The 14551-nt window shown below is 44.0% G+C and overlaps 1 protein-coding gene across 1 annotated transcript in view; it reads right to left on the bottom strand.

The window, feature by feature from the left end:
• Nucleotides 1-6089: 6089 nt before the first annotated feature.
• LOC113091116 (follistatin-related protein 5-like) overlaps nucleotides 6090-14551 on the bottom strand; it is a gene marked incomplete at its 5' end in the record, with an annotated part of 57728 nt that continues 49266 nt past the window's right edge. The window contains one exon of the mRNA XM_026256550.1: nucleotides 6090-7825. Coding sequence (XP_026112335.1) covers nucleotides 7123-7825 — 703 coding nt within the window. The remainder of the gene's footprint in view (nucleotides 7826-14551) is intronic.

A 14551-nucleotide genomic window follows, 5' to 3' on the forward strand; every position in this document is an offset into this window, starting at 1 on the left:
TGGATCCTCTGTATTGAATGCGTTCCATCAGAATGAAAGTCCAAACAGATGATAAAAACTTTTGTCGATCCAAAAGTAATCCATAGCAGTCCATTCAATCAATAACGCTGCATGCTGCATGTTTTTTTTTATAAAAATCCACCAAAAATAGCTAAAATATTAGTCCTCTATTTATAATAGTGACAAAGTAATCTTGTCTGAATCAGACGAGAACTATGCACAGACCAAGCACTGTTTGCAAGCCAAAACTCTTCAAAACATTGTGGATGGTGGATTTTGATGTGAGAGGACAACAGGGAATGGACTTTTTAACTGGAGGAAGCTTAATTATGGATTATAGACTACATCCAGAAGTGTCAGTTTAAAGTGAAATGCCTTAATGAGTATATTAGTGAGATATTCCCTTTAAAGTAGGCCTAGTATTAATACTGAAGTCCTCTGTAGTCATTTTCAGTTCACACTTGACCAATTAAAATCAGTCATTACAGAGCGTTATATAATGAGTGTAACTTCTTATTTCGGTTTAGAATTTGTAGGGAAATGACTTGTTAGGACTGATTCACACTGAACTTGTTTAAAAATGCAAGACGTATCTCAGTGGAATAGCGAATAATTGACATTGGGCCAATTGAATTATTGGAAGAAAATATATGGTGTCATCAAGTTTCGAAAGATTTGCCCACATGTGTGCGTACATTTAAATGTGTTCATTAACATTTGTGTGGATAGCAAATTATCTGCACATTTTACATTTTTTAAATTCAACATAGACTATCATTTTCTATCATATTAAAAAAGTGCTGAAATGAATTGAGAAAAATAAAGCAGTCAGAACAGGTTTTTGGCAGACTGACACACATGCAAATGCAACAAAGTGCTCCAATTAGTGCATTTCTAATACTACAGGAGAAACATAAATTAATTATTTGCCACTGATTAGCTTGTTGTAGATGTTAATGATAAATTAATATACAACTTTATTCATTATACTTTTGGTTTTTAGCGTGGAGCTCTCCCAGGTGTTTTTATTTATTCATTAATTATTTTTTTATTTTTTTTATCAGTTATTTAACATTGGCATCTGATTTGAAAGTCAAATCGCACTGCAGATTTTATAGGGTTCCTCTGTACCTCTCCTTCTCTTTAATTTTTCACATATTTTATTCAAGAAAACAACCTTGTTATGTCACTATCAAATGTAATAAAGAACAGAAAACATGCTCACTATCAGTATGAACAGTGCCTGTATAGGCCTATATATTTTGACAGTTTGGCAGCTGTGTGATATAATGTCGAATCATTTCAGCATTGTGTCTGATTACACTATTTTCAGTTCTCAGTACTGTGAAGCGTGGGTCTGTAGGAGCCACTCAGCGTATCTATGTTTTCTGGACCAACTCGCTCCAGTGCATTGGAGTTGCTTTCCTGAGTCACCTGTGTATCTGTACGGCCGTCTGAAACGTGAAAACCTGTTTATTTGACGGCTACACTCATCTAGATTGCATTTCTCCCTTTAGTATCCTAAGCCCTATATCACCAAGCATATAAACAAAAAAACTTTTGTTTTTACAATTTTCTCGGATGCTACTTTATTGGGTAATAAATGAACTTCTGCTAAACTGGGACCCTGGCCTGTAAACAAAACACACAAAATGTGGGGCCAAAAGTAATTAAAAAATGAATATATACATAATGTATTAAAAATAAAATTAAAAAGGTGAAAAATGAGAATACAATGTATAATGTTGAATATTAATTAATAATTAACATCTATAACAAGGTGGATGAAAGACAGACAGACAGACAGACAGACAGACAGATAGATAGATAGATAGATAGATAGATAGATAGATAGATAGATAGATAGATAGATAGATAGATATAGTAGATAGATAGATATGGTAACACTTTAATTCAAGGTGTCCTTGTTACACGTTACATGTACTTACTATAATAATAACAATTAATTATGCATAATTATATGCAAGTTACCCTAATCCGAACCCTAATCCTAACCATATATGTAGTTAATTAAAATTACTCAGCACTTAAATGTATAATTACACTGAAACAAGGACAGACAGACAGCTAGATAGATAGATAGATAGATAGATAGATAGATAGATAGATAGATAGATAGATAGATAGATAGATAGATAGATAGATAGATAGATAGACAGACAGACAGACAGACAGACAGAGCTATTTGTCTGTCTGGCAGTGTATTCAGTCTCATAAGTAACAGGATGAGGACCATTTCTCTAAAGATGGCACTTTGGCACAGATCCCGGGCTCATATGGATGAAGTGGCCTCACTCACTCTCTCATGCTTTCTGAGCCTGTACACTCCTGGTCCTTTTGATTTGTGACTCAATTAGCTTGCTTCTGTTCACAGCCATGTTCAGAGATGAATGATGGCGCTAACATGCTAGCTGCTGCAATCTCTCTACGTTCCCACCCCCTTGTCGACAACATCTGAAAAATGGGTGTAACGTGATTTGTAATTATGAGACCTCCTGAAATAAAATGGAAGGGTAGCAGATATATAGCAGAGACGTTGCGGTGAGTGGTTAGCGCCGTGTTAGCACGTCCTTTGGCAAGGTCCTTTGTGAATGAGTCCTTTCAACTTCACAAAAGTGTAATTAAGACTCCTCTGCAGACCAAATGAGCAAAGCAATTATGGAAAGTGATTATTTGCCTTTAGTATCACTTCTGGCAGGTGTTTTATTGCTCAAGCTCAGACAGGTACGCTAGGCTAATGACCGTGACATTGACGTGACATTGATGCTAATACCTTAGTGCACCTCTGCCTACTGCTGCAACAGCAGCAGCCTTGTTTACAGATATTAATTGATTCATTCAATTTTGACCTAATTCTGACCGTTTTCATTGTACAAACAAGTTTTTGTGCACAGATCTTGCGATATTAGCTGTGGTAGGAAAGGTTCAGCTAAAAATGAAAAACTACATTCAAACCTCAGGTGTTCTGATATACTTTGAGAACTCTGACACATTTACATTGTTCCAGATGGAGTTTTGACAGGCTGAGCTGCTGTCTTGCGCTTTGAGGCTTTGTAGTCTGGTAAACAAAACTTCACTGGTTTCTGTTCACCCATGTCTCAGGGCAGCGGCGGCGTAACCTTACTGATGACAGTCAGTGCAATGTGATGATGTGATTTCAAAGGACAGCGTGTGTCTCTCTCTCTCTCAGGCACACACACACAAAATAGGGAGAAACCAGTCAACTTGAACGAATTTATATACTGCTGTACACAGAGACTTCTGATGCTGTCGCTTAATGTACATTATTTTTGTTATAGACATGCTTAAATATACAATTAATAATACCAGTTAATCAAAGCTGTCAGTAAAATTCGTTTTTATGGATTGATGAAATAAATTTTGAATTTAAGGTTGTTTAAAGGCCTATGAACACCAAGTATGATAATTATAGAGTGTTAATAATCATTATCATTTTAGCACTCCCAGTTCCACTGTCCTGAAGTCAATGGGTTTTATTAAATGGGTTTTTGGTTAAATGCCTGAAATAAATGTATGAGATTAACACAAGCTCAATATATTTTCATGTTTTATTCTCCCAGATAGCACACGCACGTCTGCAAGATGTCTTTTAAAGATCTCTTCATCTTGAAAGCATCTGATGTGTACAAACATCTTATAGACATCTTTAAGATGTCAGTTTTACAAACATTTATGAACATCTTAAGGACATCTTCTAAGCATTTGATAGGAAACATCCTATAGATGTATTGCAAATGAGCAAACAAACAGTTGAAAAACAAACAGAAGGCAAAAGACGTTAAAAATATAAGGTGGATAACAAGAACATAACATTATCGTCCGCTGGTGTGGGTGCTAATATAGATACTTTTATAATTCTACTGCTTGGTGAGAATGGCCCTTTATAAGCTCGGCATCTTTGATACTTACGGTCATCACTGTCACTATGGTTACAGAAACTATTCACAGATATCTTAAGGACATAACTGGTGCTTGACTTCAGTTATTCATTCATGCAGAGAGTATTTGAGTTGCTTCAGTAAGCTGTTGAATGAATGGGACATTTCAAGGGTCACATCTGTGAGGCAATCCCAAACACTGACTGTGTGAATGCAGTCAGAAAGCCGAACAGAAGTGGTACAGAGAAATCAACCTCTGCTACCTCTTCATCATCAAATCTCTTGAAATCTGAGTGAGCATCAAGGATGGATTACGATCCTAATGCCCTGGGACCTCTAACCACAGATGCCTGACAACTGTTAACAAGGAACTGCAGAGCTGTACAACTGATACTGACAGATAAATATTGCTTAAATGTGTGGCAATCTAATAAAATACAGTAAATTATCAATTAGGAATATAAGATGAATACAATAGTTTTGTATAATAATAATAAAAATGCTTAGTTGCTATCTCTGAATTAAACAGAACTGTACTCTTAATACGGTGCTATTAATTAAAGTTAATTTCTGTGACACGAGCAGATTAAATGTAGAAGAACTGGGATTGGGATGTCAATGTTTTTACTGTCCATCAGATGGAAAATTATTGTTCCTCAGTGTTGGTATCTCCATAGCTGTGGTCTGTACTTTCATATATTCATAGAATTATGAAACTTGTTAAGTTACCATCCTGGGCCTTCATGGTCTTAAACAAATTCCCCTTTAAAACAAGCATGTTTTGTATGTACATTTTTTTTTTTTCAAGCACTGCATATTTTTGGGCCTTTTGACAATTGTGAACATGAGTGATGGTGAACAGACTTAGAAAAGGAAGGGCATGAACACATTAAACGGTGTCCACTAAATTATTCCAAAATCTCTCCAAAAATGGTTGGTGTTCAGCCTGAGAGAAGGAGAGAATGGAGGAGAGATAAACGACCGACAAAAGATAATTGCAACGCTGCCTTGGTCTCGTTCATGCAGCAACTTGTGCATTCATTTGGCATTATGAGATTGAAAAAAGAAGACTATTAACATAATGGATCAGAGTCGGAGAAGAGGAAAGGAATATAGATAAAAGGAAAGAAAGAGGGGAAAAGAAGACAGTGGAGGAAGGGAGTGGAAAGGAGGACAGAAGTAAAATAAAATGAAATATCATTTGTTCCCAGAATCAGGTATGTGAGCCTATTAGTCACATTGTGCCTACAAACCAGCTGCCTTCATCTTGTTACAAGGTTCCTATTATTTGTGTGCAATAGCACACATCAGCTTTATAAAGTGAGTTTTAATAATGAAGTTTGGCTGTCTAGTGGAGCATGAATTATTATTGTATTGTATTGTATTGTATTAGTTGTAAATGAGGACATTCTGCAAGATAAATAACATTTACACTTTAAACAAATCTCTTCAGCTTTCCAGGTAAAAAGATTCATACTGAATCAATCAAATTAATTCGATGCACTAATGCATGCAGATTGGGATTTCAGTCAATTTTTGGGTCAATTCCACTCATATTACAGGGACAAAATAATGCCAAAAATCTTTTTTTTTTTCAAAGTTATAGGCTTTATTTAACTGCCAAAATGTCAAGCATGTTTCTACATAAATAACAACCACGAGAATCAACGTACATGGCTACATGGAGCTAATGAAATCTCTGGATGTGACATCACAATGTACTTGGTCATTTGTGGAACAAAGACAGTGCAGCTCTTATGTCTCAAAAATAAACAAGGGCAAACTAATCAACCTGACCCATTTGAAGATGACTTACGGTTAGCTATTTTGTTGTATGCGAGCATAGACCAACCTGCTTATTTACAGAACGCAAGTAAAAGTCACAAAAAAAAACAACAACAAAAAAATCAGTCAGGGAGTAAGGAATATACAGTTGATAAAAAGCCATATTATATGCATTTTAACAAAATATACAAAATCTAAAACTAAAACAATAAAACATATATGTAAGTAATTTGGGGGGAAAAGCTCAATTCATGCAGCCCATTGGCTGACGTGTCAATGAAAATGCATAGACTCTGTCCATCGAGGAAATAATTCAACATCGTGAGCACATACTTGTGCTTCTCACAGACACAGAAAGATTCCTTTGTTCGTACTCTTGTAGCATTGTGACTCTGAAACTCTTAAATAAATGTCCCCCAGCTATATAACCTTTGCAATGCATAAATTATGTCTAACATCACACCACGCGATGCACCAGTTACTGAAAGCAGACTCTTACGGCAGTGGCTGTGACTGCTGAGTCAACTAAAACTTGATTCATTATGTGCCCTTGTAACTTCTCTTACTAAGATTAAACAGGATCATAACTGTCCCTAGGTATGTTATGTTTTCTATTTTATAACAGACTAGCTCTCAGATGTTCACTGATCTAACCAGTGCTGGTTTCCATGTAGGTTTAAATTGGGGGTTCAGCACAAAGACACAATTCTCTGTGTCATCATTCTTACACCCAAACATTTCATGACGATTTACAGTTGTCAAACAGATCATTATCTATCTCAATATCTCATTATAGGTGACGGTTTCTCAGGACGATGCTGTTTTAATAAGCTAGAAATGCCTCAGGGTCTTTGGGAGTTATAAACAGGTGAATTTTAAGTGTAGCTCTCGTTTTTACTCTGCGTGTGGAAAAGCCGGGGAGGGTTTAATCCACAGGCTCGGGAGGAATCGTTATGTTTACTTTCTTTTTTTTGTGAGTATTCCTTCAAGGCACTGGAAAAAATAGGCCGAATGTGTTCTGTATGTGTGTTTTAAGTTTTAAGGGAGATGAGAAATTATTATTACTAAAACATGGGTCCATATCAGTTGAATCGTTCCAGTCAGTGAATTAAACAATTCTCACTTTCAATCAAAGTGATTCTTACTGACTTTCTTAATAAAAGATACCAATGCTAGTTTAACGCCACCTAAATACTTTTGGAAAAACTACTTATTAGCTATTTGACTCAAAAACCTGGCTAGCTTATCAAAAACAAGCATCTCCCAAGTCTCCTATTTTCCAATGCAAGTTTTTGAACAGTCAGTTTTGTTTTTTGTTACAAACTTTGAGACTTATTTTGTTCTCAATAAATTAAACGGAGACCAAATTCAGTGCAACCTGTTTGTTTGTTTCCCTCTCAAGCCCCTATAAACCAGCTTACGGCTCTCCCACCCACACCACAGTGTTTCCCAAGGGAACGTCGGTGATCTCACAGTTGAGTTTATCCAGCCGCCCATCTAGAATAAACAGGGAGCTTTGAGACGGGGTCATGAGATACTGTCCGAACAGCCCGCTGCCAGTCATGACCCTGTTCTGCCGATTCCAAGGCCACCGGGCAGCCGGCGTGGGCTGCTTTAGACTCTTGATCATTTTGACGTTACCGGTGCTGAGCTCCACAAAAAGAGCATCCGTCTGGTGACCCGAGCTGCCAAACACGTTATACTGGTTAGCCTCAGTGAAAGAGGGCATAAAGGCCAGATCGGACAGGTGCAGGTTGGTGTGAATGTCAAAGGGTTGGCCAATCTCACCCCGCACGGACACATACTGCAAGCGCATTAGCCCATCACGGTCATCCACGCTCACTAAATAGTGGCCATCAGGAGAGACATAAGGTGTGCCGCTCACATCCCTATTTGGACCGATGACATTGTCTGTTACGGTATCGATGATTAACTGTGGCCGTACCGCACCTGTTGAATCTGGCCGACAGTTGACGAAGTAGTATCCGCCCAGATGCGTGTAGGCGAGGGATTGTGGGATGCAATCGTACTGCTGCAGACTAATATTTTTCACATAGGAGGTGGTTTCCAAATCGATCTTATGAAGAGCTGGTTCATTCTTGTGGAGAATGACACCAAACCTATAAAAGAAAAAATATGCGTTAGATGATATCTGAAAAAACATTGTTTATTTGTCATGCAAAACCTTCATTTGACACAGCTACGTTATTTTCTTTTGTCAGAACAAGCTCAATAGTTTGTGGAATTCAGAATTTAAATAATGCACTTTATAGTATATTCCAATTCAATCCTTTTGAACTGAGGTAGTAAGAGGGATTTTGAATTTGAACTTAAAATTAAGCATTCATATAATTGCTGTGTATGCATATATATATATATATATATATATATATATATATATATATATATATATATATATATAACGTTTTCTACATTTTCATAAAAATTGGTATAATTAGTCAAACTAAAGTTGAAATCATTAATGCTTCGATGAAAAATTTGTCACATAACTTGAATTTCCTTAAAATCTGTAAATTCCTCTTCCAGTCATTCCATTTCAACACTCTCTGGGCCAATTCAACTCTGAAGAAAGCCAGTACATAAATTCCCACTTTTGCCCAACCCTGAAGCTCTGTAATCATTAAGGATCTGTATCAATGAAATAAAAGCTCCAATCCCAAGTTAAAGTGTCCCTGGAACTGGATCTAACTCTACTACCCACTTGACTAATGTTGCCCTGAGGGCACTGCGCTCGCAATTAATGAAGTGGAAGTTGCTTTGGATAAGAAGTAGCTGCCACACTGAAAGTAACAAACGGAGCATTTGAGTGAATAAACGTACTCGGTTACTAACGTAACCTCGGTTCCCTGAAATACGGGAACGAGTACTGCGTCGAAGACGCATATGGGAAAAACCCCCTTTTTCTCCTGAACTGAAGCCTTATTCAATCACGCAGTGAAACTGCACAGCCATTGGATCGTGCAGTGTTATTAAAATAAACCAATGGCTTGGCAGCGGTGCTGCACGAACCTATGGCAGCGAAGCCCGCCAAAGCCCGCCGAAATGGGCGGGGAATCTGGCTATATATTGGCCGCTTCGCCACAGGAATTCAGGTTACTTCGACTGAAGCGACGACTGAGTTGTGCAGCCTTTTTAGCATGGCAAGGAACGCAGTACTCGTTCCCGTATTTCAGGGAACCGAGGTTACGTTAGTAACCGAGTACGTTCCCTTTCAATACTTCACTCGTACTGCGTCGAAGACGCATATGGGAACCCAGTTCAATCACGCCATGCTAAGAAGGGAGGACGACCAACGCAATCACACTTGATTTGTTAAACCAAGATATGACAATAGCAACTAGGGGCAGAATAAGCTCAATGAGGTTACGTCTGACCTAGCCTGATCATCCCGTGTTCGTATCGCCTCAGTACCCAAGGGACCGAGTGCATACGAGTAGAGCTTGAGCCTTGGGCAAGAATGGCCAAGAGCATGCAAATGAGGAACAAGAAGGTGACCTTTACACAGAAAGTACCCTAGCATGAAGCGCCGGGACGTCTAGATTGTAAAATCTAGCAAATGTGGACGGCGAGCTCCAGCCAGCCGCCTCACAAATTTCTGCGATAGTCACACCACTAGACCATGCCCAAGACGAAGACACTGCTCTCGTCGAATGGGCTCTTACTCCAATTGGGCTTTGCAGGCCCAGAGAAGAGTAGGCTAGCTGGATTGCATCAACAATCCACCTTGAAAGTCTTTGCTTAGACACCGGTAACCCTCTGGTGTGGTTTCCAAAGCATATGAAGAGCTGTTCTGATCGCCTTATTGGCGCAGAACGCTCTATGTAGACTTTTAGAGCCCTCACTGGACAAAGTAGATTCAGGCCTGGATCCTCCTCTGTGTTTTGTAACGCAGAGAGGGTGACCACTTGTGCTCTAAAAGGTGTGGAGAGCACCTTTGGCACATAGCCATGCCTCGGTTTCAGGACGACCCTCGAGTCGTTAGGCCCGAATTCTAGGCAATTAGGGCTTATCGAAAGTGCTTGCAAATCACCCACACGCTTAACAGACGCTAGTGCCAATAGCAGAACGGTCTTTAGCGACAGGGCTTTAAGGCCTATGGACTGTAGCGGTTCAAAGGGGGCCCCCTTCAGGGCTCTCAGCACCGTGGGCAGGTCCCAAGAAGGGACGGTGGGAGGGCAAGGCGGATGAAGCCGTCTGGCACCTCTCATAAATCGGACGACTAAGTCGTTTCTGCCCACCGACTGGCCTGCTATAAGGGCGTGTGACGCCGCTATAGTTGCTACATAGACCTTGAGCGTGGAGGGGGATCGTCCCTTCTCCAAGAGCTCTTGCAAAAATGACAGTATCACTGATACGTCACAAGAGGTCGGGTTTTCACCATGGTCTGAACACCATGTGGAGAACACAGACCATTTGGAGGCATAGAGGCGTCGTGTAGACGGAGCTCTAGCCTGTGAAATTGTGTCTAGCACACGCTCAGGGAGTCCCGCGGACTCCCGTCGAGCGACCAAAGGTGCAGAGACCACTTCTCTGGGTATGGATGCCAAATCGTCCCGGCCGCCTGAGAAAGGAGGTCCCGTCTCAGGGGAACGGGCCATGGGGCTGCAGTCAGCATCTGCGACAGGTCGGCTATCCAGTGCTGATTTTCCCAGAATGGGGCTACAAGCAGAACCCTGCATCTCTGGTCCCTGACCCGCCTGATTACTTGGGGAATCAGAGGGACCGGAGGAAAAGCATAAAGAAGACGGTTGGGCCAGTCCTGGGACAACGCGTCTTTGATCTTGGAAAAATATATTGGGCAATGAGAGTTGTCTTTTGAGGCAAAGAGGTCTATTTCCGCTCTGCCAAAGACCTCCCATATCTTCTGAACCGTCTGCGGGTGGAGTCTCCACTCTTCTGAGGAGACTCCGCTTCTTGACAGCATATCCGCGCCCTTGTTCAGCTTGCCCGGAAGATGTACTGCTCTCAGGGACCCCAAATTGCTTTGGGTCCATTCCAGCAGTCGCGACGTCAGTCTGAAGAGACGCGTCGATGACAGCCCACCTTGGTGATTTATATAAGAGACCACCGTCATGCTGTCCGATCTGACCAGCACGTGGTGGCTCTTTAGGTCTGACAGGAAGCTCTGGCAGGCTCGTTGAACTGCAATCATCTCGAGGCAGTTGATGTGAAGCCTGCTCTCCTCTTTCGACCATTGGCCGAAAGTGGGTTTCCCTTCGCACAGCGCGCCCCAACCCTTGTTGGACGCGTCTGTGGAGATCACTTTCCTTCTGCAAACCATACCAAGTGGAGCACCCCGTTCCATCCATTGCATGTCCCTCCAAGGGGTCAGGGCCGAAATACAGTCCTGACTCACCTTGATATTCAAGCGTCCGTGACGCCATGCATGAGGTGGAACACGTGGTTTCAGCCAATATTGGAGGGGGCGCATACGAAGCAGCCCGAGCTCCAGCACCGGCGATGCCGCCGCCATAAGACCCAGCAGCTTCTGGAATGTCTTTAGGGGTCGAGAAGCACCTATTTTGAAAGAGGCCGCAAGTCGCTGTAGAGCCGCAGCGCGCTCCTTCACCATTGTTGCCCTCATCGTCACTGAGTCTAACACTGTTCCCAGAAACGATATCTGTCGGCTGGGGGACAGTGAGCTCTTGACAAAGTTCACCCTGAGCCCCAGGCATTCCAGATGGCTGAGGAGCACAGTTCTGTAACCCAATGCCTCCCCCTCTGACTGAGCTAGAACTAGCCAGTCGTCGAGGTAATTGAGAATGCGGATGCCCTTCTGCCTGAGAGGGGAGAGAGCCGCATCCATGCACTTTGTGAACGTGCGAGGCGCCAGAGACAGCCCAAAGGGGAGGACCTTGTATTGGTAAGCCACGCCCTCGAAGGCGAATCTCAAAAACGGCCTGTGACGGGGGGCTATCTGGATGTGAAAGTAAGCGTCTTTCAGATCCAGCGAAAAGAACCAATCCCCCGAGCGTATTTGCGAGAGGATTTGTTTCAATGTGATCATTCTGAAGCGCCGTCTCATGAGGGCACGGTTCAGATGTCTTAAATCGAGGATGGGGCGCAGCCCACCATCCTTCTTGGGAACCAGGAAGTAACGGCTGTAAAACCCTGAGTCGCGGTGTGCTGGGGGAACGATTTCTATAGCTCCCTTCACCAGCAGATTTTTCACTTCGGCACGAAGAACGTGAGCGTTCTCGTTGTGCACTGAAGTGGTGACCGCCCCGTGAAAGCGTGGTGGCCGTCGTGCGAACTGAAGGGAATAGCCGTGTTTTATTACTCCCATGACCCAATCTGATACCCCGGGAATGGCTTGCCATTGTGAGGCCCGGATGGACAGAGGTTGTATTAACTCGAGTGATTGACCGCCGTGGGGGGACATAGCACTCGTGAGTGTTGTGTGAGGAAAACTGCTCTTTTTGTGAAGGAGTGTGTTTTTTATTTTTTGCACTATAACAGCGCTTTGCTGTCTGGGCGCTAACAAGGGCCCATTGTTTGCAGCAGGAACAACTTCGTCGACACCTGGAGATGGACGGCAGAAAACACGGGGCAGTTTGGGGGGTGGTCCGGCTGTGGCGAGACTTAGCCCCCTCCTCTTTCTTTCCTGTTGATCAGGATGACGGCGGCGGCGCAGGGTCCAGCACTATCTTGGGCCGGGGTCCCATGCGCTTGGGATACTGATACCGTCTGGTGGCCGAGCGAGAACGGTGTCGAGGCTCGGGTTTCACCGGCTGGGCTGCGGTGGTAGCAGCTGGCGCTTGCTTAGGAGGCTGACGAATCGGCACCTGTTTGGGGCGACTGGCAGCAGATGAAGCGCGCTTCGGCAGGAAGTGTCGCATTGCCTGGGACGACTTCTGCGCCTCTGTGAAACGCTCGGCGAATCCCTCTATCGCCGGGCCAAAGAGGCCGCTGGGGGAGATCGGTGCGTCTAGGAACTGGGCTCTGTCAGCATCCTTAATCTCCGTAAGGTTGAGCCATAAGTGGCGCTCCAATACGACCAGGTTAGCCATCGAGCGCCCAATGGCCTGGGCGGTGCTCTTGGTAGCACGCAGCGCCAAGTCTGTTGCACTTCTCAGCTCCCTGAGCGTGGCGACATCTGGGCCAGACTCGTCGGTGGCGGCGAGAAGTTTGGCCTGGAAGACTTGAAGCACCGCCATAGAGTGGAGCGCCGCGGCTGCTTGCCCTGCCGATGAGTAGGCACGCCCGGCGAGCGCCGACGTCGTACGGCAGGGTTTGGACGGATGGTTGGCCTTGGCTTTCCATCCAATAGCTGCTGGCGGGCAGAGATGCACGGCCACAGACTCGTCCAGCGGCGGCAGCCGTTCGTATCCTCTTTCATCAGCGCCGTCAATTGAGGTGAGGGCGGATGAAGATGAAGTACGCAGGCGTGCTGAGTAGGGGGCGCGCCATGATTTAGTGAGCTCGTCGTGGACCTCCGGGAAGAATGGAGCAGTTCGCTGACGAGGGGCTTGCTGGCGCCCCGGCAGAAACCATTCATCCAGACGGCTACGGGCTGGTTCCTCTGGAGGAGACCAATCCAGACCCAGCTCATCCACTGCCCTGGAGAGAACGCGGATAAGCTCGGCGTCCATCCCGAGTTTCGAGCGGTTTGGTTCAGATGACATCGAGGGGGCGGGGTCCGGCGAGCCCGACAGCTCCTCAGCATCTGAAGCGGCTAGAGACATGCTGTCCTCTAGCAGTTCCTCCTCAGTCCCTCCAAACAAAACCAGATCACTCGCGGCAGCAGAGGGACACTGGTTTGGCTGTACAAAGAGGACTGGGGAATCCCCTCTGGGCGGAGAAAACGAGGCACGCGGGGGCTGAGCCGGCGTGAGCTCGCTTTCATCCTGCTGCTTTAATCCTCTGCCCCGCCTTTTCTTCCTCGCCGGCTCGCGGGAGGAAGAGAAAGGGAGGGCGCGAGGAGCGAGATCGCTCTCTGAAAAGAAAGCGATTCGCGAGCGCAGAGAGGCGATATTCATGTTCTCGCAATGAGAACATGAATTCCCCGCGAGTGCTGTGTCAGCGTGGGGTTTCCCCAAGCACGCGACACACTCGCTGTGCCCGTCATCAGCGTGCAGAGGGGCTCTGCACGAGCTGCAATGACGAGACGGCATTTGCAACAACGCCGTAGGAAAAGGCTCTTTTAGAGAAATTTGCTCTTTCAATATATATATCTCACCGGATGGCCGCAGGGAAGCGATGTATCTGCGGTGGGGACCGGCAGTCGCGTTCCAGTGCGAGGCGTGTCAACGGCGAGCAGTTCAGCGGAGATCAGCGAAGCGATGTGATGTCGTCGCTGAAGGAGAAATAATCTGAATTCCTGTGGCGAAGCGGCCAATATATAGCCAGATTCCCCGCCCATTTCGGCGGGCTTTGGCGGGCTTCGCTGCCATAGGTTCGTGCAGCACCGCTGCCAAGCCATTGGTTTATTTTAATAACACTGCACGATCCAATGGCTGTGCAGTTTCACTGCGTGATTGAATAAGGCTTCAGTTCAGGAGAAAAAGGGGGTTTTTCCCATATGCGTCTTCGACGCAGTACGAGTGAAGTATTGAAAGGGAACCCAGAGTGCAGGTTCAAGTCTAATGAGGAAGATCCAAAAGCTTAAAGGGAGAGAAAGAATTCAATGTCACATCTCTGTTCATCAGTCCATGCTTAATAGCCTCTGCCAGATGTCTGGTTTCATAATTGATTTCAATTAAAAAATTAATCACCCACACTTTGTCTTATCCATTGAGAAATCCAAAGAGCCCAATTATAGGTTATAAAAAAATTCTCAGAAGAACTAAGAACAAATGAAGTTGGTGAGGGAAATAAAGGATCTG

Source organism: Carassius auratus, unplaced genomic scaffold (genome assembly GCF_003368295.1).
Source record: "Carassius auratus strain Wakin unplaced genomic scaffold, ASM336829v1 scaf_tig00214077, whole genome shotgun sequence".
NCBI classification, from domain to species: Eukaryota; Metazoa; Chordata; class Actinopteri; order Cypriniformes; family Cyprinidae; genus Carassius; species Carassius auratus.